We start from the raw sequence: 24112 nt of genomic DNA on the forward strand, positions 1-24112 counted from the left end.
CGTGGCATTGTATTTTGTAAAAGTGGACTTTTTTATATAAAGGGAAGTAGCAACACACCAAATAACTTTATTGCAGTAAAAAATTATAAATAAATACATTAAAAAAAATAATAATAGCACACCCCGCTGGGTATCGATCCCGGGGCTGCACGCATTGCATGCGGTGTCTGTATTCGTTAGGCCACAGCCAACCATGGTAAGAGTAAGCACCCCAGGTGTATATGTGATGTGTTTTGTCTGATTTGCAGCCCCGTTTAAAAAAAAAAGTCGGATTGAGTCCACCAAGCGTGGCGGCTCAGCAATGGAGACCATCTGGAAGTCATTTTAATGAGATGGGGAGCCAGTGGTACAGTGTATTACATATTTCTGTCCATTTGATAGCAAAGAAACCTGAAAATCTTTCTGAGATAATAAAGCTGTTTATGCTAATAAAATCCAGGATTTAGTACACAATGTAACAACAAAATGAATTGTGTGAACAGAGCGGCAGCATGGCATTGTATTTTGTAGAAGGGGACCTTTTATTTTTTATAAAGGGAAGTGATTAATGGTTCTTTATTGTCACAATAAATGTCAGCCAATCAGCAGGCGGCGCTAGGAAGGGTCCGTTGGCTATATGAGGCATGCGCTGTACAGTTTAGAAAAACCGACATCTGGTGGACAGAAAGTAGTATGCACGTTACAATTATAACATGACATTAAATTTATAATGCAACTTATAACAGGACTTATAACACAAGGAGCAGGCATGAGTTGCATGTCGCCCGCTACACGGTATGCAACAATGTTTGAGGACACATCTGTAGTTACGTGGCCAACTGCTAAGTATGTTGCTGTGGGTTTTGGGACTGTCAAATACGTAGGGCTAAATGTAACCGCATGTGAGCTGCCGGAGGTGCGGGACTTAGTGCGAGTCTGCCAGTTTTTTTAAAGCAGCAATCCTTTACAAGGCAAAACCAGGTTTGTTTTGCCTTGTAAAGGATTGCTGCTTTAAAAACTGGACAGTCCCGTACCTCCGGCAGCTCGCAAGCTATTACATTTAGCACAAAGAGTGAAAACAGGCCTTCACGTTTCCACGATGCTTCTGTGTGTCGATATGAAAGCATCAAATCACTCACCCCGCTCAGACCCAGCTGCAGGAGTCACATTCACAGATGAGAAAATGATAGGTGACATGTTTTTGCTATTAAAATAGCACTTTGTAGCACCATGAATATACATGCAACACTCTCCATATATATTTATTCCCTTGCGAAATGTAACTGAAAATCCAAAACACTGTTATTAAACTGACGTAGTTCCAATGGAATGGTAAGATACTGTAAATGCACATTGAAACACCATTGTGAAATTTTTTCTCTATCGTATTTCCGGTTTTTCCATGTAACGTGTTTTTCTCAGCTCAGTATAAACATTTTCAAACAGGCCGCACATCACCCTAATCCCAGAAAGAAGTTCAAATAATACTGTTAATTACACACACAAAAAAAGTACCCCACTTGCCATTCAAACCCCTCAGATCGTTCACTATGCTCACTCCACTATAACTCCTCCATATGCCCTTTAATCCCCAATCACTCTAATACACTTCTCAAAGTTTGCCTCTTGCCTTAAAAGCCTTCCCACTCTTTTATTAAATGTAGAGGCACAGCTGAAGCTTGGATGCAGTATAAAGCAAAAATAAAGGGCCTTACCAATCTAGAGTATATGAATCCATAGAATTTAGGTAAAGTTTGGAAGTGGATTTATCTCTCAAACATCAGTTGTTGGCTACTTTGTATCCTACTTCTTCTACCTCAGCAATAGAGGCATGACTATAGGCCCTCATTCCGAGTTGTTCGCTCGGTAATTTTCCTCGCATCGCAGCGATTTTCCGCTAATTGCGCATGCGCAATGTTCGCACTGCGCCAAGTAAATTTGCTATGCAGTTAGGTATTTTACTCACGGCATTGCGAGGTTTTTTCTTCGTTCTGGTGATCGTAATGTGATTGACAGGAAGTGGTTGTTTCTGGGCGGAAACTGGACGTTTTATGGGTGTGTGTGAAAAAACGCTGCCGTTTCTGGGAAAAACGCGGGAGTGTCTAAAGAAACGGGGGAGTGTCTGGGCGAACGCTGGGTGTGTTTGTGACGTCAAACCAGGAACGAAACTGACTGAACTGATCGCAGTTGCCGAGTAAGTCTGGAGCTACTCAGAAACTGCTAAGAAGTGTCTATTCGCAATTCTGCTAATCTTTCGTTCTCAATTTTACTATGCTAAGATTCACTCCCAGTAGGCGGCGGCTTAGCGTGTGCAAAGCTGCTAAAAGCAGCTTGCGAGCGAACAACTCGGAATGACCACCATAGTTTGGTATGGGGACCCGTAGGCTTAGGGGGCCTGCCTCACCTGCACCCAGCTCTCATCGACAGCAAAGTTGAATGCTGCAGGGAGAGATGTTCCCAGCATTCTACTATTGTGATCTCAGTCTACTGGGGGCTCCTCCACCTGTTTCTCTACTGATGCTGTCCCAGTGAGGAGATTGACAAAGGAATTAACCGCAGAAGAGGTTTAATAAGTTAAAGCAGGAGACATGGGCGGGGCCTGCACACATGAGAGTGGGAATGGGGGCTGTTACTAGAAAATTAAGCTAGGGCACGTCTGTGGAGCATTCTATACACGGGCAATAATGTGGGGCACAAAATAACTTAGGGCACTACTATGAGCATTGTTTTTGTTGGCTATCATAGAATGGGGTAATGTTGGAAGATAATATGGATATGAGGGGATGAAGAGACTTGTGGGTGTTAATATATGATGATGATATGCTGCAATAAGCATATCGTGGTCAGTACTAGGCATGGCCCACTATATGTTGGTGCGTCTGCAGAGAGATGTGTCTCTAGAGTCATTGGGAGCTCCTTCAAACGTTATGGGGCCCACAAAGTCCTAGTTGCAGCCCGGCTCAGTAGCATCACCATAATCCAGCATCTCTATTAAATTGAAGATACTGTATGCAAGAAATAATGTATTCATTTCTCCTTTTATGGCTAGAAAGTCATTGATATAGCAGCTTCTGACACCATCCAACTTCCATAGTATCATCAGTGATGCCGTCCCTGCACTGGCCGCCTGGAGGATGTGTGTCGAGATCTGCTAGAGCTGTAAATGTTAGATTGTACCACAGATTCCCTTAGACACCCAGGAAAATGAAACTAAAAACACCTTGAATCCTTATGAGCTCAGTCAAAGGGGTTAATTCAATCAGGCACGGTAGTCGTGGCTGCAGCTATGTGCATTTATATGCTGCACTTACAGTACTGCCAGACTTTTGTACGCAGCGGCATACGGCTGTGTACAAAAATCTACGAGTCCAAGGCAAGATAGGGGGTAAATTCAGAAGGGCTCCAGTGTTTATATAGAAAATGTCTAGGTCAACAAGCAAATGGTTGACCCCATATGGTTGACCTGCATTAGGTCAAGAGGTTCAAATGGTTGACATGGCAATGGTTGACACAGCTTTTTAAGTGCTTTTTAAATTTTTTACTCCTTTTTCATACTTTACCATCCACGTGGACTACAATTGGGAATAGTAACCTGCACACAGTTCGCTCGCCATGCAAGGGAACGCAGTCCACTAATTGAGATTCCCTGTGCTCTGACGGTGAAAACACGCACACAATGAAAAAAAAAAATGTTGTGTCGATCATTTTTGTGTCTATCATTTGCTGTGTCAACCTTTTCGTGTGTCGACCTTTTGTACCTGATGACCTTTTCATGTGTCGACCTTTCGTACCTGACGACCTTTTCCTGTGTTGACCTTTTGTCAGTGTTGACCTAATGCATGTCGACCATATGGGGTTGACCTAATGACTGTTGACCTAGATCTTCTTTACCAGTCCACCTGTCGTTGATGCTGTTTCTATGCTGTTGCAATGACAACTCGTGTGTCCCCCTCCCCCACTGATGTCTAATTGAATTGACCCCTTATAAACTATCAGCAAACATGGAAAGGGATACACCAAAAGTATAAATAAAGTATATGATCAACTCTGATTCAGAAACCCCATTGAGCAGCAATTTTAGAGTAGACAAACATGTCCAGTAATTGTGATCAGTTCCGCACGTCGCAGACAGCCAGGCTAGTTCTTTTTTTTAGCAAAAACATGTTAACAATGTGCTCAAATTGTTTGTACAATTGGATGAATGGATGAAATGATGATGAGGATAGACTGCTTTGATTTGAGCTACAGCAGAGAGCAATGCCCTGGTTACAGTAGGGGATTGGAGACTGAATCAGAGCTTAAAAGTATTTTGAAAGCAAGAGGACTCGGAGCTGCAAAATTAGGTTAAAACATTGGGCCCAGGAGGAGATATGACACTGAACTGCAGCAAATCCCTGGAGACAGACGTGGGACGAATAGCTGAATGAAAGTGTAAGGCCTTGGTAACCATAATGAAATGAAGCTCTGGAGCAGAGTGCAAGGCCTTGGGAATGGCTGGAGACTTGGCGCAGAGAGTAAGACCTTGGAATGGGCTTAATGGACTGAGAGCTGCTGTGTAATGGACTTTGGGAGCTGGGAGTGGCGCAGATTTTATCTCTACAGCTGCATTAGTTTGGTTTTGTTGGAGTTTCTTAAATCTGCTGACTACTAATTTCTTGTTATTACTATGGTATGTCTTGTTAGTGCCTACTATTTCGGTGTGCACTTACAGGGCAATGTCATTGTGTGTTGGACTTTATCAGTCAATCTATGCTAACGTATTGATGATAAAAAAAAACTTTTTTAGTGTCCAGTATGGTTACTGGCCATGCTATTAAGTGTATGTATTATGCTGTAGACATGTGTTGTTGGCGATATATCTTAATAACTTGTGGGGTCTTGGTTTGAAGGGGTCATGCAATCTGGCATGCAGATGCTGAATTGTGAATGGATTTAAAAACCGAACTTTAGGATTCTGTAATGTAAACTGCAAATCTGGTATAAATTCTTCATTAATTAGAAAAGCAGATGGACCTATTTATAATAAAACTGTTAATAATGTATCCGTTTGTGAATGAGTGTACTGCTAAGAAGAACTGTCATGAATGAGTAATTCCAGCTGGTTTCACGTGAATGTGCCATGGAACCTTATTCCAGGATTTGGCTACTTCCATGGCTTTCTGACTGATCCTGCAGAGTGCGTGACATGGCAGCAGCCAACCGCATCGATTTAATGCCTAGTTGGTGTTACCAGTTTAATAGGATAAATATGACATACCTGTATTGACATAAAAGGTAGGCAAGGAACAGCTGGCAGAAGAAAGATGGGGCCCTGTTTAGGATAGCTTCCAACAGAGAATTGTTGGGTTAAAGCTAGGAGGTTGGAGCAGCAAACACAGAGGTGAACGAGGGGCCAGAACTTTGTGTGGGCGTATCAGCTGTAGGAGGTACCACTTATCCGCTCATCACTAGGTACCAGTACTCTTTTTGTGCAGGAAGATTCAGTCCTCTGTGTAAGCATTGTCGGGTGCAGGAGGAAGCAGTACTCTGCGAATTGTGTCATGCAGGAAGAAGCAGTGTTAGGTGGTGTCAGGTGCAGTAGGAAGCAATTCTGTGTGGGTTGTGCCAGCTCACACAGAGCAATGCTTCCTCCTGCACCTGACACCACACACACAGAGACAACTCACAAAGGTATACTGTGCGCCGGAATCCCGTCAGTCGGCATACTGAAGACCACCCCTCACACTGAATACTGCTTCGTCCTGCAGGAGGAAGTGGTGCTTTATGAGCGGTGTCAAGTGCAAGAGGAAGCAGTGCTCTGTGTAAGCAGTGTCAGGTGCAGGAGTATGCAGGATTCTGTGTGACTGCTGTCAGGTATTGGAAGAACATATTCTACACTCTGGTCAAGTGAAAGAATTGCAACATTACTGGGGGCTGGTTATTAAGCCTTAAAAAGTGATAAAGTACCAGTCAATCAGCTTCCTAACTGCCATGTTACAGGGTGTGATTGAAAAATGACAGGAGCTGATTTGTTGGTACTTTCATCACTCTTTGGGGGTCTATTCATGAAGCAGTGAAAAGTGTGGAGAAGTGAGCCAGTGGAGAAGTTGCCCATAGCAGCCAATCCGCATTGAAGTAACATTTATAATTTGCATACTATAAAATAATATGGAGCAGCTGATTGGTTGCCTTGGGTAACTTCTCCACCTGCTCACTTCTCCACACTTTTCACTGCTTCATTAATAGACCCCTTATCACTCTCTACTTTATCACTTTGTAAGGCTTAATACATTTGGGCCTGGGGCCTGTTGGTGCAGGTTGAAGACTGCCTCATACAAGGACAGATCATGCTCATTCTATCTGCTTCAATAAGATCAGTGACCTGCATTACTGTTGGTTTGAAGACAACTGTCCACTACTGGGTGCTATATAACCGTGTATTCAGAGTGTACGTTATGTTCCTGGATTTTAATCCAGCAATGTATTCTGCTAGAATTACAAGTGGAATGTTATATTTTTTTCACACCATTAACGAGTGCAAACAGTCTCTAGCCTGGTGGTAGTAACAGACCAACACTAATGTGTATATTACTTTGCTTATGCCATTTCTGTTTAAATTGCAATGGGAGTTTGGAAAATATATATTTTTTTCTCCATCTACACATGCCCTTATAATACACATCATTTATCATGTGTTCTTAAGTCAGCAATGACTATTCCCTGCTGGTCTCATGTCCCTGTTTCTTGGCCGTAGATTCACGTCGGCAGAGACCGTGGTGATGGGAGATGTGACATACGGAGCGTGCTGCGCGGATGATTACACTGCACGGGCGCTAGGAGCTGACTTCCTGGTGCATTATGGGCACAGCTGCCTCAGTAAGTTTATATCTCTCTCTTCATTTCAGTTGTTCATGGGTGAAATGTGCAATAACAACTCTAGAAACACTGCAGGCTAAGTGATCAAAGTTGCAAACTAAATTTATGTTGTGTTTTTGTTTGTTGCATTGTGACAAAGATGGACCTTAATGGAAAGGTCTTTTTTGGTGCAGTGGTATTTCTAATACGGTTGATAAAATGATAGGTAGAAGCTGATTAGTTGCGAAGGGTAACTACTCCACTTTTTAGGTTGAATACGTTGCTGTCTTTTTGTCCCAAGAGCTAATGCTGGCCATACACTTGTGCGATGCCCCGCGACGCGACATCGCACCGGCAGTTCAGGTGCAATGAAATCACACCTGAACTGCCAAAGTGATTACCATGCAATAGATCGCATGGTAATCACATGATGGGCACGTCACCGCCGAGTGGGAGCGGCCTCTGGCCGCTCCCGGCGGGTGCCCATCGCACATTGCAGTGCGATTTATCTCATGTGGTCTTAAAACCACATGTGATCGCACTGCGATGCGAGAAATATTAAGTGCAACACATAATATCTTGAGACGCGATATTCGACCGGCGTGCCCGCGCATCGCATCTCAAGGTACCTTAAAAGTGCATACAATCCTTCGATTTCTCTTTACAGATGTGGTCGAAATCGAAGGATAGCACCTAATATCTCACAAGTGTATGGGCACCATTACATTTGTAAAATGTATGAGGCAAGGCTATTATGTGTAGGGGTGTGAGATTCAGAATGTTCATGCCCCACTGGTGGCATACTTGCATTGCGTTATCTGTTTCGGTATCTGTTTTTGGAACAATATTGTTTCACCTTTTTTGTACGTCAATACTGGCTCAATAACCGCAAAAAAGATCCATGCTGCACTATTGCTGTGTTTATATTTAAAATAAAATACATTTAAAACAACTGTGTGAGCTGCCCGTCTGTTTCTCCATAATAACTAGTGATGTCTGGAAAACCTACATAGGCAAGTTCCCATCTGATGACGCACCTTACATTCCGTCAGGTGTGTCTCAATTTGTGGACCAAAATACAGCAAGATAGGATTGTGTAAAATGTAACCTCGTACAATAGGAGGGATGGGGGTAAGGTTTTGCTTTGCACAGTAAGATTGGTAAAATGAGATAAGACTCTGTAGTACTGAGCCGCCGGAGATTTGATCTCATCCTATGTTTTTAAGTATCTAATTTGGCACTTTTTGACTGCACTGCAGCGGAGATGCTCATTTCTAGGCGGGTTCCGGATGACCGGTAGACAATTAATAGGTCAACACCATCTGCTTGACATGCATTAGGTCAACAGTGCTAAAGGTCGACCGGTTCAATATGTCGACATGACTATAGTTTACACACATATGGTCGACCCAAGTTTGTTTATTTATTTTTGTATCATTTACCATTCACGTTGACAACGGTTGCCTAGCGTGGGAGCGAAGCAGGGGTACATGTTTATGCTAATTTGGTTTAGATATGGTTAATCATAAAAAATGACCACTTCCATGACGACCTCTATGTAATGTCAACCTTTTCCATGTTGACTTTTTGACCCGTCGTTTTAATGCATGTCGACTATATGATGTCGCCCTATTCATTGCCAGTCTTTTAAGCCACACCCTTCTAGGCACCCTTTGCCCACTGTAAAAAATAAAAAAACAAAACCTTCCAATGCATACATATATATATATATATATATATATATATATATATTAATATATATATATTAATCCATCTTGGCACAGCTAAGCACGCATCGCATCGCACCACCAAGATAAAGGAGCACCTAGATATGTGCTGGGAGCATCAGCTAGACACACACTAGTCCAAAATCAAACCTATTTGTGGGGCATGTCCACGTGATCCCAGGGATATTCTGTATTGAAGTGTGTAAGTAAGGTTTTCAATACAGTTTGCTTTAATTTTTTTTTCCATATATCAAGCGTCATGGTAACTAAAACAGCTTAAAATCCACAGCTAAACACAATGGTCCAAGATCGTTGTTTCTGTGAATTGTAATAATATATTATGTTATATTCTGTGAGCTGTAGTAAAAAACACTTTGGTAACCTCATATGCTCCATAAAGCCTCCATAGAAACAGTATAAACACTAAAGTACTGTACAGGAGATACAGTACCATGCTGGACAGAGACACTCGTTTCAGTGGTTAGAACTGTATTACAAGGGCTGAGCTAGTAGTAACCATTCTAGAACATTAACCCGTCTTTGTTGCCTATGCAGATTGCCATCTAGAGACTTGCTTTAAATTACCTTTCACTGAAAGGGTTAACCACATCCACCTGAGCTCTGCACTGCCCTCTTCTGTATGCATAGCATGCTGCAAGTGTTTTTCTGTCCTGGGACAGAGAACATCTTTTGGGTCAATAACTTTGATTCAGTAAGTTGATCAATATGTCAGATGTAGGAATGCAGCTTCTCTGACTATTCCTCTTCATTAATTTCCCTCTTGGGTGAGATCCATCACACGCATACAGCTTGTGTCTCAGAGGAATAAACTTGGCTTTCATCCACCTGCTGCCAACTATCCTCTGACTTTGTCCATCACGAGACGTCTCTTCTCCCTCTGTCGCTCGGCCTGTGTCTGGCGAGTTACTGTATATAAGCTGCACATATAATGCTGCCCATTTGTGTGTGTAGCGCACTCTGGTCATCTTTTTATTTAGCTGTGCCCAGAACTGCTGTCATCTGCAAAGTATCTGTGACAATTTTGTGTGATTACACGGTTACGTGTTCTTGCTTTTGATCTTATTCCAGTTTTTACAGCTTTTCTGAGCTTTCTCCTCGGTAGCACTTTCCTGACATCAACAGGGACCTATTTCTGAACTCCTTATCTGTGCCACACCTGTGGCCCTGCAGCTTTTCTACACTTCTTGTCATGTTTCAGTTGCACCTTCAGACATGTTTATTAATATCTATTTAGGTTGGTATATACCAGTGGTTCTCAGCACAGGTCCTCAAGTACTCCCAACAGGTCATGTTTTCTGGATTTCATTACTCATAAACAGATGAGTTGATCTCTTCTGCTGGGTCAGTTATTACCTTACCAGCTGCCGCAGAGAGAAAGCCGGAAAACGTGACCTGTTTGAAATACTCCTGGACTTCAGTTGAGAGACACTGGTATATACATACTTGTCTGCTCTCCCGCAACGAAAATTGGGTGGCGCTCCCGGCCACCTGGAACAGTGGGTGAGTCTCCCAGTGCTGGCCACTACCTGGTCGCGGGCGTGTGATGATGCAGTTTGCGCTGAATCAAGGCATTTTAGCCACACCACCGCTGTACAATGTTGGAGATCTCACATCCGCCACACCCCCTGTTCACCTCCTATGTGATGCCGTGCCCCCACCCTGCTCTCTGTCGCACCACACCCCGCCACAAGCAGTGCTGACCAGGCTGTCTCCTCCTGGAGGGGAGAGACAGAAAGTCTATGGCAGTGGTCTCCAACCTTAATTGGGGTGTGAGCTACTTTCGGAAAATAAAACCTCTGACGGAGCTACCCCATCCCCCCAATGCGCGTGCGTTCCTGCGAAAGTGGGTGTGGCCTCACAACTACAAGTAATGCCCCCCCGCGTAGTGCCAGATACACAAATAATGCCCCCCAGCAGTGCCAGATACACAAATAATGCCCCTCAGCAGTGCCAGATACACAAATAATGCCCCCCAGCAGTGCCAGATATACAAATAATGCCACCAGCAGTGCCAGATACACAAATAATGCCCCCCAGCAGTGCCAGATACACAAATAATGCCCCTCAGCAGTGCCAGATACACAAATAATGCCCCCCAGCAGTGCCAGATATACAAATAATGCTCCCAGCAGTGCCAGATATACAAATAATGCCCCCCAGCAGTGCCAGATATACAAATAATGCCCCCCGCAGTGCGATTTAAAATGCCCCCCCCCGCAGCGCCAGATAAAATGCCCCCCCCCCCCCCCCCCCCCCCCCGCAGTGTCCGATACAGTGCCCCACACAGTGCTAACCCTTGCAGGCTTCTTCTACTGCCACCGGTGCTGCTCCTCCTGTACGAGGGACAGAAGGGGAGGAGAGCGCAGTGCGCGCCTCTCCTGTGAAGTCCGAAGAGCGGCTGCGGTGAGGGTGAGAGTCTCTGGCTGCGGCGGGGATTTAAAATATGGTGCCGGTAAGTGAGCCAATCAAAACTTGCAGTCCGGCAGCCAATCAGGTGCCGCCACTGCTGCTCCACGAGCTCTGATTGGCTGACGGCCGGCACCATATTAAAAATGAAGGGAGGAGGAGTACCAGTGACTGCCCAAGCCCGTGCGCTCTGTGAGCTACCGAAAATACTACGGCAAGCTACGGGTTGGAGATCACTGGTCTATGGCTATAAACCATTCCAATACTTTTACTAAACTCATTGCCATCTTTTTTTTGTGTGTGGTTAACTCACCAATGCCTGTTATCATGTAGGTAGAATTGCTTAGTATATTTTTGCTACCTGCAGATACTACACAACCCTGCTCTGTGGCTACAGGTGCATGCTGTGCCCATAGCCCACTCCTGTTGTAACGAAGGGCAGCAACAATTAGCAGCTCTGCATTTTTGCTAGAAAATGCCTTGTTGAAGAACCTAGAAAGATAAACTTAGTGGTTCTGATAGCAGAAAAGATAAGGTAGGACTTTAAGATGTCCCTTTTGCTTCTGTGGTCACTGCCTATTTTTCTGTAGCATCTGTGCCCCCTGTTCTCTTCTCTCTTACCTTACCTTTTAGCGATTTAGGTGGGACAGTCCCGATTTGAGGGCCTGATCCATCCTGATTGGGACAGCTTTATCAGGATCTGACCAGGAGTTTGGGCAGTTTGTTCCGTTTACTGCTCCTCTTGCACCTCCCATGGTGTGCTTAGCACTAAGGATCCTTTTAGGGGAATAGAGGGGGGTGGATACAGTCTGCTTCGCAAGCTCTGGTCACAACACATAGGGCCTAATTCAGACCTGATCCTAGCAGCAAATTTGTTAGCAGATGGGCAAAACAATGGGGGTCATTCCGAGTTGAGCGCTTGCTAGCAACTTTTTGCAGCGCTGCGATCAGGTTAAAACTCTGCAAAACTGCGCATGCACCGCAATGCGCAGGCGCGTCGTACGAGTACAAAGAGGATCGGTGCTGGACGATGGATTTAATGACGAATCCATTCGCACAGTCGATCGCAAGGTGATTGACAGAAAGAGGGCGTTTATGGGTGTCAACTGACCATTTTCTGGGATTGTTTGGAAAAACGCAGGCATGTCCAAGCGTTTGCAGGGCGGGTGTCTGACGTCAATTCCAGGATCAAAAAGACTGGAGTGATCGCAGCAGCTGAGTAAGTCCAGAGCTACTCAGAAACTGCACAAACTGTTTTTGTACCGCTTGGCTGCAAAGGTGTTTGCACACTTGCAAAGCGAAAATACACTCCCCCATAGGCGGCGACTATCTGATCGCAGAGCTGCAAAAAGTTGCTAGCGAGCGATCAACTCGGAATGACCTCCAATGTGCACTGCAGGTGGGGCAGATGTAACATGTGCAGAGAGAGTTCGATTTGGGTGGGGTGTGTTAAAACTGAAATCTAAATTGCAGTGTAAAAATAAAGCCGCCAGTATTTACCCTGCACAGAAACAATATAACCCACCCAAATCTAACTCTCTCTGCACATGTTACATCTGCCCCCCCCCCCTGGTACTTTATCTCCAGCGACTTTATCTCCATGCAAGGCTTAGTAAATAGACCCCTTTGTACCTACCTATGTTTCCAGTTACAATTCCGTAATATGGTCTTATTTATCTCCCTCCCACACACTGACAATTTTACCATTTTTCTTTTCTCATAAGTCCTAGAGGATGCTGGGGACTCCAAAAGGACCATGTGGGGTATAGACGGATCCGCAGGAGCTTGGGCACACTATAAAGACTTAAACTGGGTGTGAACTGGCTCCTCCCTCTATGCCCCTCCTCCAGACCTCAGTTAGACTTTGTGCCCATGAGTGATGGGTCACACACTAGGGGAGCTTTACTGAGTTTCTCTAAAAGACTTTGTTAGCTTTATTATTTTCAGGAAGACCTGCTGGCTACAGGCTCTCTGCTTCGTGGGAGTGAGGGGAGAGAAGCAGACCTACTTCTGTGAGTTTCAAGGCTCTGCTTCTCGGCTACTGGACACCATTAGCTCCAGGGTTCGATCACTTGGTGCGCCTAGCTGCTTGTTCCCGGAGCCACGCCGTCACCCCCCTCACAGAAGCCAGAAGAAAGAAGCCGGGTGAGTATGTGAAGAACAGAAGACTTCAGTGACAGCAGAAGACTTCAGTAACGGAGGTACAGCGGTCGCGCTGCGCTCCATGCTCCCACACACCAACGTACTCACAGGGTGCAGGGCGGGGGGGGGGGGGAGCGCCCTGGGCAGCAGGTTGCTGATTTCTTTTTGTGGCTGGCAGAAAAGCATTTTGGTGCCTGAGCACCGTGTCCCATACCCCCGCCAGCATATACTGCGCGCCATTACTCCCCCGCCGCCGGCTTCTACGGGTGCAGGGCGCTGGGGAGGGAGCGCCCTGGGCAGACATTTAACAGTTCTCTGTGTGACACTCTGGTGGTGCCGGGACTCCATGTACCGGACACCCGCCAGTATGTGTAGCGCACTAGGCGCCATTTCTTCCCCGCCGCCGGCTCTCACGGGTGCAGGGCGCTGGGGGGGAGCGCCCTGGGCAGCATATTACAACTTGCAGAGTTAAGCTGGCGGTGCCGGGGCTCCGTGTCTCGGACCCCGCCAGCGTGTTGTAGCACACTGTGCGCCATCTCTCCACCGCCACCGGCTCCATGGGTGCAGGGCGCTGGGGGGGGAGCGTCCTGGGCAGCATGTCTTGAATCTTCCCGGGCGGGGGAACATACCCGGACTCCGGGTGTCTTCACCCCGCCAGGGCACCGCAACGTGCGCGCTGCGCTCTAGCGCTCCCACACACCAACGGTTTCCGTGGGTGCTGGCGGGGGGGGGGGGGGGGGGGGGGGGGCGGTGCCCTGGGCTGCGTTTTGGATATATAGGGGTATATACAGGGGATTAATCCCTGTATATAGGTCCCCAGCTCAATTTAAGATATATGTTTGGGCGGGCTTAAGCGCGCCGGGAGGGGGCGGAGCTTAGCCCTTACACAGGAGTCTGCGCCATTTTTCCTCAGGTCCCCGCCAAGATTTACTGTATGGTAAGAAGGAGGGGGGACACAGTGTTTTTTTAATGCTATATGGGTGTAATATAGCATTATGTTAAATAATGGACGCATAATCCTTGTTGTGTTACATAAATTCACTGTTTCCCTGTTTATTTACCCACTATTGCTTAGTCGACGTGTGTCGACAGGTGTGAGGGCTTTGTCAAAAGCTCCTGTGGTGATAACTGTCGGTTTCGCCGACGCTTGGTGGTACTTGATTCAAACAACTAAGTATTAGCAGGTTGCTTTTGTGTGCTTAAAAACAAGTAAACACGCTTGGGGAGACACGGTGGACTGTCGATGCCCTGTCGGCATCAACGGTATTTCCTGGGTAAAAGAATTAACAGGCTGTTATTGCCTTGTACCTGTATTTGTGTGTGTATGTATATATATATATATTTCTCTATCGTCCTAAGTGGATGCTGGGGTTCCTGAAAGGACCATGGGGAATAGCGGCTCCGCAGGAGACAGGGCACAAAAAAGTAAAGCTTTTACCAGATCAGGTGGTGTGCACTGGCTCCTCCCCCTATGACCCTCCTCCAGACTCCAGTTAGATTTTGTGCCCGAACGAGAAGGGTGCAATCTAGGTGGCTCTCCTAAAGAGCTGCTTAGAGAAAGTTTAGCTTAGGTTTTTTACTTTACAGTGAGTCCTGCTGGCAACAGGATCACTGCAACGAGGGACTTAGGGGAGAAGTAGTGAACTCACCTGCGTGCAGAGTGGATTTGCTGCTTGGCTACTGGACACTAGCTCCAGAGGGACGATCACAGGTACAGCCTGGATGGTCACCGGAGCCGCGCCGCCGGCCCCCTTGCAGACGCTGAAGAGAGAAGAGGTCCAAAATCGGCGGCTGAAGACTCCTGAGTCTTCATAAAGGTAGCGCAACTGCAGCTGTGCGCCATTTTCCTCTCAGCACACTTCACACAACAGTCACTGAGGGTGCAGAGCGCTGGGGGGGGCGCTCTGAGAGGCAAATAAAAACCTTATTAGAGGCAAAAAATACCTCACATATAGCCCACAGAGGCTATATGGAGATATTTAACCCCTGCCTAACTTCAAAAATAGCGGGAGACGAGCCCGCCGGAAAAGGGGCGGGGCCTATCTCCTCAGCACACAGCGCCATTTTCTCTCACAGAAAAGCTGGAGAGAAGGCTCCCAGGCTCTCCCCTGCACTGCACTACAGAAACAGGGTTAAAACAGAGAGGGGGGGCACTGATTTTGGCGATATTGTATATATATAAAAGATGCTATAAGGGAGAAACACTTATATAAGGTTGTCCCTATATAATTATAGCGTTTTTGGTGTGTGCTGGCAGACTCTCCCTCTGTCTCCCCAAAGGGCTAGTGGGTCCTGTCCTCTGTCAGAGCATTCCCGGTGTGTGTGCTGTGTGTCGGTACGTGTGTGTCGACATGTATGAGGACGATGTTGGTGAGGAGGCGGAGAAATTGCCTGTAATGGTGATGTCACTCTCTAGGGAGTCGACACCGGAATGGATGGCTTATTTAGAGAATTACGTGAGAATGTCAACACGCTGCAAGGTCGGTTGACGACATGAGACGGCCGACAATCTATTAGGACCGGTCCAGGCGTCTCAGAAACACCGTCAGGGGTTTTAAAAACGCCCATTTACCTCAGTCGGTCGACACAGACACGGACACTGAATACAGTGTCGACGGTGAATAAACAAACGTATTTCTCATTAGGGCCACACGTTAAGGGCAATGAAGGAGGTGTTACGTGTTTCTGATACTACAAGTACCACAAGAAAGGGTATTATGTGGGAGTGAAAAAACTACCTGTAGTTTTTCCTGAATCAGATAAAATAAAATGAAGTGTGTGATGATGCGTAGGGTTACCCCGATAGCAAATATTGGCGTTATACCCTTTCCCGCCAGAAATTAGGGTACGTTGGGAAACACCCCTTAGGGTGATAAGGCGCTCACACGCTTATCAAGTGGCGTTACCGTCTCCAGATACGGCCGCCCTCAAGGAGCCAGCTGATAGGAAGCTGGAAAAATATCCTAAAAAGTATATACACACATACGGTGGTTATACTGCGACCAGCGATCGCCATCAGCCTGGAGATGCAGTGCTGGGTTGGCTTGGTCGGATTCCCTGACTGAAAATATTTTATTCATGTAGAGCATTTAATAGGATGCATTCTATATATATGTATGTGAGATGCACAGAGGGATATTTGCTCTCTGGCATCAAGATAAGTGCGTTGTCCATATCTCCCAGAAGATGTCAGGGACACGACAGTGGTCAGGTGATACAGATCCCATACGGCAGATGGAAGTATTGCTGTATAAAGGGAAGGAGTTATTTGGGGGTCGGTCCATCGGACCTGGGGACCACAGCAACAGCTGGGAAATCCAACCTTTTTTTACCCCAAGTTACATCTCAGCTAAAAAAGACACCGTCTTTTCAGCCTCAATCTTTCCTTTCCCATGAGGGCATGCAGGCAAAAGGCCAGTCATATCTGCCCAGACATAGAGGTAAGGGAAGTAGACTGCAGCAGGCAGCCCTTTCCCAGGAAAAGAAGCCCTCCACCGCGTCTGCCAAGTCCTCAGCATGACGCTGGGGCCGTGCAAGCGGACTCAAGGTGGGGGGGTAGTCTCAAGAGTCTCAGGGCGCAGTGGGATCACTCGCAAGTTGACCCCTAGATCGTACGAGTATTATCCCAGGGGTAAAGATTGGAGAGTCGAGACATCTTCTCCTCGCAGGTTCCTGAAGTCTGCTTTACCAACGGCTCCCTCCGACAGGGAGGCAGCATTGGAAACAATTCACAAGCTGTATATCCAGCAGGTGATAATCAAAGTACCCCTCCTACGACAAGGAAAAGGGTATTATTTTTCCACACTATATTGTGGTACTGAAGCCAGACGGCTTGGTGACACATAGTCTAAATCTAAAATGGTTTGAACACTTACATAAAAGGTTCAAATCGAGATAAAGTCACTCAGAGCAGTGATAGCGAACCGGAAAAAAGGGGACTATATGGTGTCCCTGGACATCAAGGATTACCTCCATGTCCAAATTTTGTCCTTCTCATCAAGGGTACCTCTGGTTCGTGGTACAGAACTGTCAATATCAGTTTCAGACGATGCCGTTTGAATTATCCACGGCACCCCGGGCCTTTTTTACAAGGTAATGGCCGAAAAGATGTTTCTTCAAAGAAAAAAGGCATCTAAATTATCCCTTACTTGCACGACCTAAAAAGGGCAAGTTCCAGAGAACAGTTGGAGGTCGGAAGAGCACTATCTAAAGTAGTTCTTCGACGGCACGACTGGATTCTAAATATTCCAAGAATCGCAGCTGTTTTCCGACGTCTGCTGTTCCTAGGGATGATTCTGGACACGGTTCAGAAAAAGGTTTTTCTTCCCGAGGAAAAAGCCAAGGAGTTATCCGACCTGTCAGGAACCTCCTAAAACCAGGAAAGGTGTCTGTACATCAATGCACAAGAGTCCTGGGAAAAATGGTGGCTTTTTACGAAGCAATTCCATTCGGCAGATTCCATGCAAGAATTTTCCAAAGGGATCTGTTGGACAAATGGTCAGGGTCGCATCCTCAGATGCACCTGCGAATAACCCTGTCGCCAAGGACAAGGGTATATCTTCTGTGGTGGTTGCAAAAGGCTCATCTATTGGAGGGCCGCAGATTCGGCATACAGGATTTGATCCTGGTGACCACGGACGCCAGCCTGAGAGGTTGGGGAGCAGTCACACAAGGAAGAAACTTCCAGGGGGTATGGACGAACCTGGAAAAGTCTCTTCACATAAACATTCTGGTACTAAGAGCAATCTAAAATGCTCTAAGCCAGGCGGAACCACTCCTGCAAGGAAAACCGGTGTTGATTCAGTCGGACAACATCACGGCGGTCGCCCATGTAAACAGACAGGGCGGCACAAGAAGCAGGAGTGCAATGGCAGAAGCTGCCAAGATTCTTCGCTGGGCGGAGAATCACGTAATAGCACTGTCAGCAGTGTTCTTCCCGGGCGTGGACAACTGGGAAGCAGACTTCCTCAGCAGACACGATATTCACCCGGGAGAGGGGGGTCTTCATCCAGAAGTCTTCCACATGCTAATAAACTGTTGGGAAAGACCAATGGTAGACATGATGGCGTCTCGCCTCAACAAGAAACTGGACAAGTATTGCGCCAGGTCAAGAGATCCACAGGCAATAGCTGTGGACGCACTGGTATCACCTTGGGTGTACAAATCAGTATATGTGTTTCCTCCTCTGCCTCTCATACCAAAGGTATTGAAGATTATACGGTGAAGAGGAGTAAGAACAATACTAGTGGCTCCGGATTGGCCAAGAAGGACTTGGTACCCGGAACTTCAAGAGTTGGTCACGGACGACCCGTGCCCTCTACTTCTGAGAAGGGACCTGCTACAACAGGGTCCCTGTCTCTTTCAAGACTTACCGCGGCTGCGTTTGACGGCATGGCGGTTGAACGCCAGATCCTAAAAGGGAAAGGCATTCCAGAAGAAGTCATTCCTACCTTGATTAAGGCAAGGAAGGAAGTCACCGCGAAACATTATCACCGCATTTGGCGAAAATATGTCGCGTGGTGCGAGGATCGGAGTGTTCCGACGGAGGAATTTCAACTGGGTCGTTTCCTACATTTCCTACAATCAGGATTGTCTATGGGTCTCAAATTGAGATCTATTAAGGTTCAAATTTCGGCCCTGTCAATATTCTTCCAAAAAGAATTGGCCTCAGTTCCTGAGGTACAGACTTTTGTTAAAGGAGTACTGCATATACAGCCTCCTGTGGTGCCTCCGGTGGCACCGTGGGATCTAAATGTAGTTTTAGATTTCCTCAAATCCCATTGGTTTGAACCATTGAAAAAGGTGGATTTTAAATATCTCACATGGAAAGTGACTATGTTACTGACCCTGGCTTCCGCCAGGAAAGTATCTGAATTGGCGGCTTTATCTTATAAAAGCCCTTATCTAATCTTCCATTCGGATAGGGCAGAACTGAGGACTCGTCCGCATTTTCTCCCTAAGGTGGTATCAGCGTTTCACCTGAACCAACCTATTGTGGTGCCTGCGGCCACTGGCGACTTGGAGGACTCCAAGTTGTTGGACGTTGTCAGAGCCTTAAAAATATACATTTCAAGGACGGCTGAAGTCAGAAAATCTGACTCGCTGTTGATACTATATGCACCCAACAAGTTGGGTGCCCCTGCTTCTAAGCAGACGATTGCTCGTTGGATTTGTAACACAATTCAACTTGCTCATTCTGTGGCAGGCCTGCCACAGCCTAAATCTGTTAAGGCCCATTCCACAAGGAAGGTGGGCTCATCTTGGGCGGCTGCCCGAGGGGTCTCGGCATTACAATTCTGCCGAGCAGCTACGTGGTCGGGGGAAAACACGTTTGTAAAATTCTACAAATTTGATACCCTGGCAAAAGAGGACTTGGAATTCTCTCATTCGGTGCTGCAGAGTCATCCGCACTCTCCCGCCCGTTTGGGAGCTTTGGTATAATCCCCATGGTCCTTTCAGGAACCCCAGCATCCACTTAGGACGATAGAGAAAATAAGAATTTACTTACCGATAATTCTATTTCTCGGAGTCCGTAGTGGATGCTGGGCGCCCATCCCAAGTGCGGATTATCTGCAATACTGTACATAGTTATTGTTAACAAATTCGGGTTATATTGTTAAGGAGCCATCTTTAAGAGGCTCTTTCTGTTATCATACTGTTAACTGGGTTTAGATCACAAGTTGTACGGTGTGATTGGTGTGGCTGGTATGAGTCTTACCCGGGATTCAAATTGCCTCCCTTATTGTGTACGCTCGTCCGGGCACAGTACCTAACTGGAGTCTGGAGGAGGGTCATAGGGGGAGGAGCCAGTGCACACCACCTGATCTGGTAAAAGCTTTACTTTTTTGTGCCCTGTCTCCTGCGGAGCCGCTATTCCCCATGGTCCTTTCAGGAACCCCAGCATCCACTACGGACTCCGAGAAATAGAATTATCGGTAAGTAAATTCTTATTATATATATATATATGTGGGGGGAGTGTTATTACAATTGTATTTGTATGCTTCCCTCAGACCCCTTGGGGTTCCAAGATTATTATTATTTTTGCCCGCTTACTATTCCTGGCGGTCGACATTTACTATGTTTCTTTCGGCCGTAACGTTTCTGGTAGATCCACATCGGGGGCACGTCGGTACATGGTCATACACATTCACTACACATTACTGTCACTAGGGACCTGACGGGTCTGGACAATCCACTTGCGTATAGGTTATATCTATATGTATATATATGTAGATATTTGTTTATATATGCATGGTTACGATATATATGTGTTTTATTGTGTATTACATGATGTATATCCCTGAATGCTGAAATAATGGTATTCTTCTCATGTGCTGATCGCTCTGTTGTTAAGCTCTAGATTGGTCGGGACGAGTTGTTTTCGATCCTCTCAGGGAGTACGAATATTATTCTCTTCACAACGCGGAGAGAAAATTATGACAGTCAACTCCTGGTGGACGCAGAGTCCGGTCGCAAAGGATCATACACAGGCAGCTAAGTGACATTTTATTTCTATACTTTGACCTTATTTGCACTGTATGCACTTGAGGGAGTGTTGTGGTCGGGTAGGCATCCGATAGAATTATCCTACCCAGAGTGGGTAGGCTTGCCTATGTTTATTCTTCCTTATAACATTACAGCAGGCTGCCACGTGACAGCAGGAGGTGTGACCGGAAAAATGCGGAGGAGGTCTCCGGAATTGCTGGTGGGAAGTATACAGCTGTTTGGTGTGGCCTCTGTTCAGTCAATCTCGGCTGTTTCCGCTGGTAAGTCTGAATTCGTGAGTTAGCCTCTTTCACAACGGTTGGTGACGCATTCTTTTGTGGGATGCAGTCGTTTTAACCGGTTCGATTCCGTTCTTTTTTCCTTTTCTGTGTAGACAGTGGAAGGTGAAAGGGTAAGTGTTCTGCAGCCTTGTTAGGTTCGCAGAAGTGGACGTAGTTTTCTGTTTCCACTACATACACCACTTGTCGCTTAGTCTATCTGGCTGGTCCCCACTCCAATGACCACTTATCTACTAATTTTCAGTTAGTCCAGGAATAGACTAGGACCTGTGAGTTATTTATAGAATCCAAAGGGGAACATTCTGAGTTACGGTTGTTTCCCCTTACTGTTTTTTCTAATAGATCTTGCCTTTCCCCTATGGAAGGGAAGGTAGTACGCGACGCCATACAGAGGTGCTGTTCAGGACATTGTCTGGTTGTCCCTGTATGAAGGTGCATATCGTTGTTTATCTCTGACTGTTCTTCAGCGCAGGGATTGGCTGTTGTTCCCAACGACGCAGATGTCAGAAGTGGGTTTCAGAGTAGATACTGACCGGTTAAGGTTCGGTGTTTCTCTATCGTCCTAAGTGGATGCTGGGGTTCCTGAAAGGACCAGGGGGATAGCGGCTCCGCAGGAGACAGGGCACAAAAAAGTAAAGCTTTTACCAGATCAGGTGGTGTGCACTGGCTCCTCCCCCTATGACCCTCCTCCAGACTCCAGTTAGATTTTGTGCCCGAACGAGAAGGGTGCAATCTAGGTGGCTCTCCTAAAGAGCTGCTTAGAGAAAGTTTAGCTTAGGTTTTTTACTTTACAGTGAGTCCTGCTGGCAACAGGATCACTGCAACGAGGGACTTAGGGGAGAAGTAGTGAACTCACCTGCGTGCAGAGTGGATTTGCTGCTTGGCTACTGGACACTAGCTCCAGAGGGACGATCACAGGTACAGCCTGGATGGTCACCGGAGCCGCGCCGCCGGCCCCCTTGCAGACGCTGAAGAGAGAAGAGGTCCAAAATCGGCGGCTGAAGACTCCTGAGTCTTCATAAAGGTAGCGCACAGCACTGCAGCTGTGCGCCATTTTCCTCTCAGCACACTTCACACAACAGTCACTGAGGGTGCAGAGCGCTGGGGGGGGCGCTCTGAGAGGCAAATAAAAACCTTATTAGAGGCAAAAAATACCTCACATATAGCCCACAGAGGCTATATGGAGATATTTAACCCCTGCCTAACTTCAAAAATAGCGGGAGACGAGCCCGCCGTAAAAGGGGCGGGGCCTATCTCCTCAGCACACAGCGCCATTTTCTCTCACAGAAAAGCTGGAGAGAAGGCTCCCAGGCTCTCCCCTGCACTGCACTACAGAAACAGGGTTAAAACAGAGAGGGGGGGCACTGATTTTGGCGATATTGTATATATATAAAAGATGCTATAAGGGAGAAACACTTATATAAGGTTGTCCCTATATAATTATAGCGTTTTTGGTGTGTGCTGGCAGACTCTCCCTCTGTCTCCCCAAAGGGCTAGTGGGTCCTGTCCTCTGTCAGAGCATTCCCGGTGTGTGTGCTGTGTGTCGGTACGTGTGTGTCGACATGTATGAGGACGATGTTGGTGAGGAGGCGGAGAAATTGCCTGTAATGGTGATGTCACTCTCTAGGGAGTCGACACCGGAATGGATGGCTTATTTAGAGAATTACGTGAGAATGTCAACACGCTGCAAGGTCGGTTGACGACATGAGACGGCCGACAATCTATTAGGACCGGTCCAGGCGTCTCAGAAACACCGTCAGGGGTTTTAAAAAACGCCCATTTACCTCAGTCGGTCGACACAGACACAGACACGGACACTGAATACAGTGTCGACGGTGAATAAACAAACGTATTTCTCATTAGGGCCACACGTTAAGGGCAATGAAGGAGGTGTTACGTGTTTCTGATACTACAAGTACCACAAGAAAGGGTATTATGTGGGAGTGGAAAAAACTACCTGTAGTTTTTCCTGAATCAGATAAAATAAAATGAAGTGTGTGATGATGCGTAGGGTTACCCCGATAGCAAATATTGGCGTTATACCCTTTCCCGCCAGAAATTAGGGTACGTTGGGAAACACCCCTTAGGGTGATAAGGCGCTCACACGCTTATCAAGTGGCGTTACCGTCTCCAGATACGGCCGCCCTCAAGGAGCCAGCTGATAGGAAGCTGGAAAAATATCCTAAAAAGTATATACACACATACGGTGGTTATACTGCGACCAGCGATCGCCATCAGCCTGGAGATGCAGTGCTGGGTTGGCTTGGTCGGATTCCCTGACTGAAAATATTTTATTCATGTAGAGCATTTAATAGGATGCATTCTATATATATGTATGTGAGATGCACAGAGGGATATTTGCTCTCTGGCATCAAGATAAGTGCGTTGTCCATATCTCCCAGAAGATGTCAGGGACACGACAGTGGTCAGGTGATACAGATCCCATACGGCAGATGGAAGTATTGCTGTATAAAGGGAAGGAGTTATTTGGGGGTCGGTCCATCGGACCTGGGGACCACAGCAACAGCTGGGAAATCCAACCTTTTTTACCCCAAGTTACATCTCAGCTAAAAAAGACACCGTCTTTTCAGCCTCAATCTTTCCTTTCCCATGAGGGCATGCAGGCAAAAGGCCAGTCATATCTGCCCAGACATAGAGGTAAGGGAAGTAGACTGCAGCAGGCAGCCCTTTCCCAGGAAAAGAAGCCCTCCACCGCGTCTGCCAAGTCCTCAGCATGACGCTGGGGCCGTGCAAGCGGACTCAAGGTGGGGGGGTAGTCTCAAGAGTCTCAGGGCGCAGTGGGATCACTCGCAAGTTGACCCCTAGATCGTACGAGTATTATCCCAGGGGTAAAGATTGGAGAGTCGAGACATCTTCTCCTCGCAGGTTCCTGAAGTCTGCTTTACCAACGGCTCCCTCCGACAGGGAGGCAGCATTGGAAACAATTCACAAGCTGTATATCCAGCAGGTGATAATCAAAGTACCCCTCCTACGACAAGGAAAAGGGTATTATTTTTCCACACTATATTGTGGTACTGAAGCCAGACGGCTTGGTGACACATAGTCTAAATCTAAAATGTTTTGAACACTTACATAAAAGGTTCAAATCGAGATAAAGTCACTCAGAGCAGTGATAGCGAACCGGAAAAAAGGGGACTATATGGTGTCCCTGGACATCAAGGATTACCTCCATGTCCAAATTTTGTCCTTCTCATCAAG

The 24112-nt window shown here is 46.6% G+C and overlaps 1 protein-coding gene across 2 annotated transcripts in view; it reads left to right on the top strand.

The window, feature by feature from the left end:
* Positions 1-24112, top strand: part of DPH1 (diphthamide biosynthesis 1) — a 552655-nt gene that overhangs the window by 303128 nt on the left and 225415 nt on the right. For both annotated transcript variants that reach the window (XM_063956121.1, XM_063956120.1), the window contains exon 4: positions 6713-6834. In XM_063956121.1, the coding sequence (XP_063812191.1) occupies positions 6713-6834 (122 nt within the window). The remainder of the gene's footprint in view (positions 1-6712; positions 6835-24112) is intronic.

This window comes from Pseudophryne corroboree, chromosome 2 (genome assembly GCF_028390025.1).
Source record: "Pseudophryne corroboree isolate aPseCor3 chromosome 2, aPseCor3.hap2, whole genome shotgun sequence".
Taxonomy (NCBI): Eukaryota; Metazoa; Chordata; class Amphibia; order Anura; family Myobatrachidae; genus Pseudophryne; species Pseudophryne corroboree.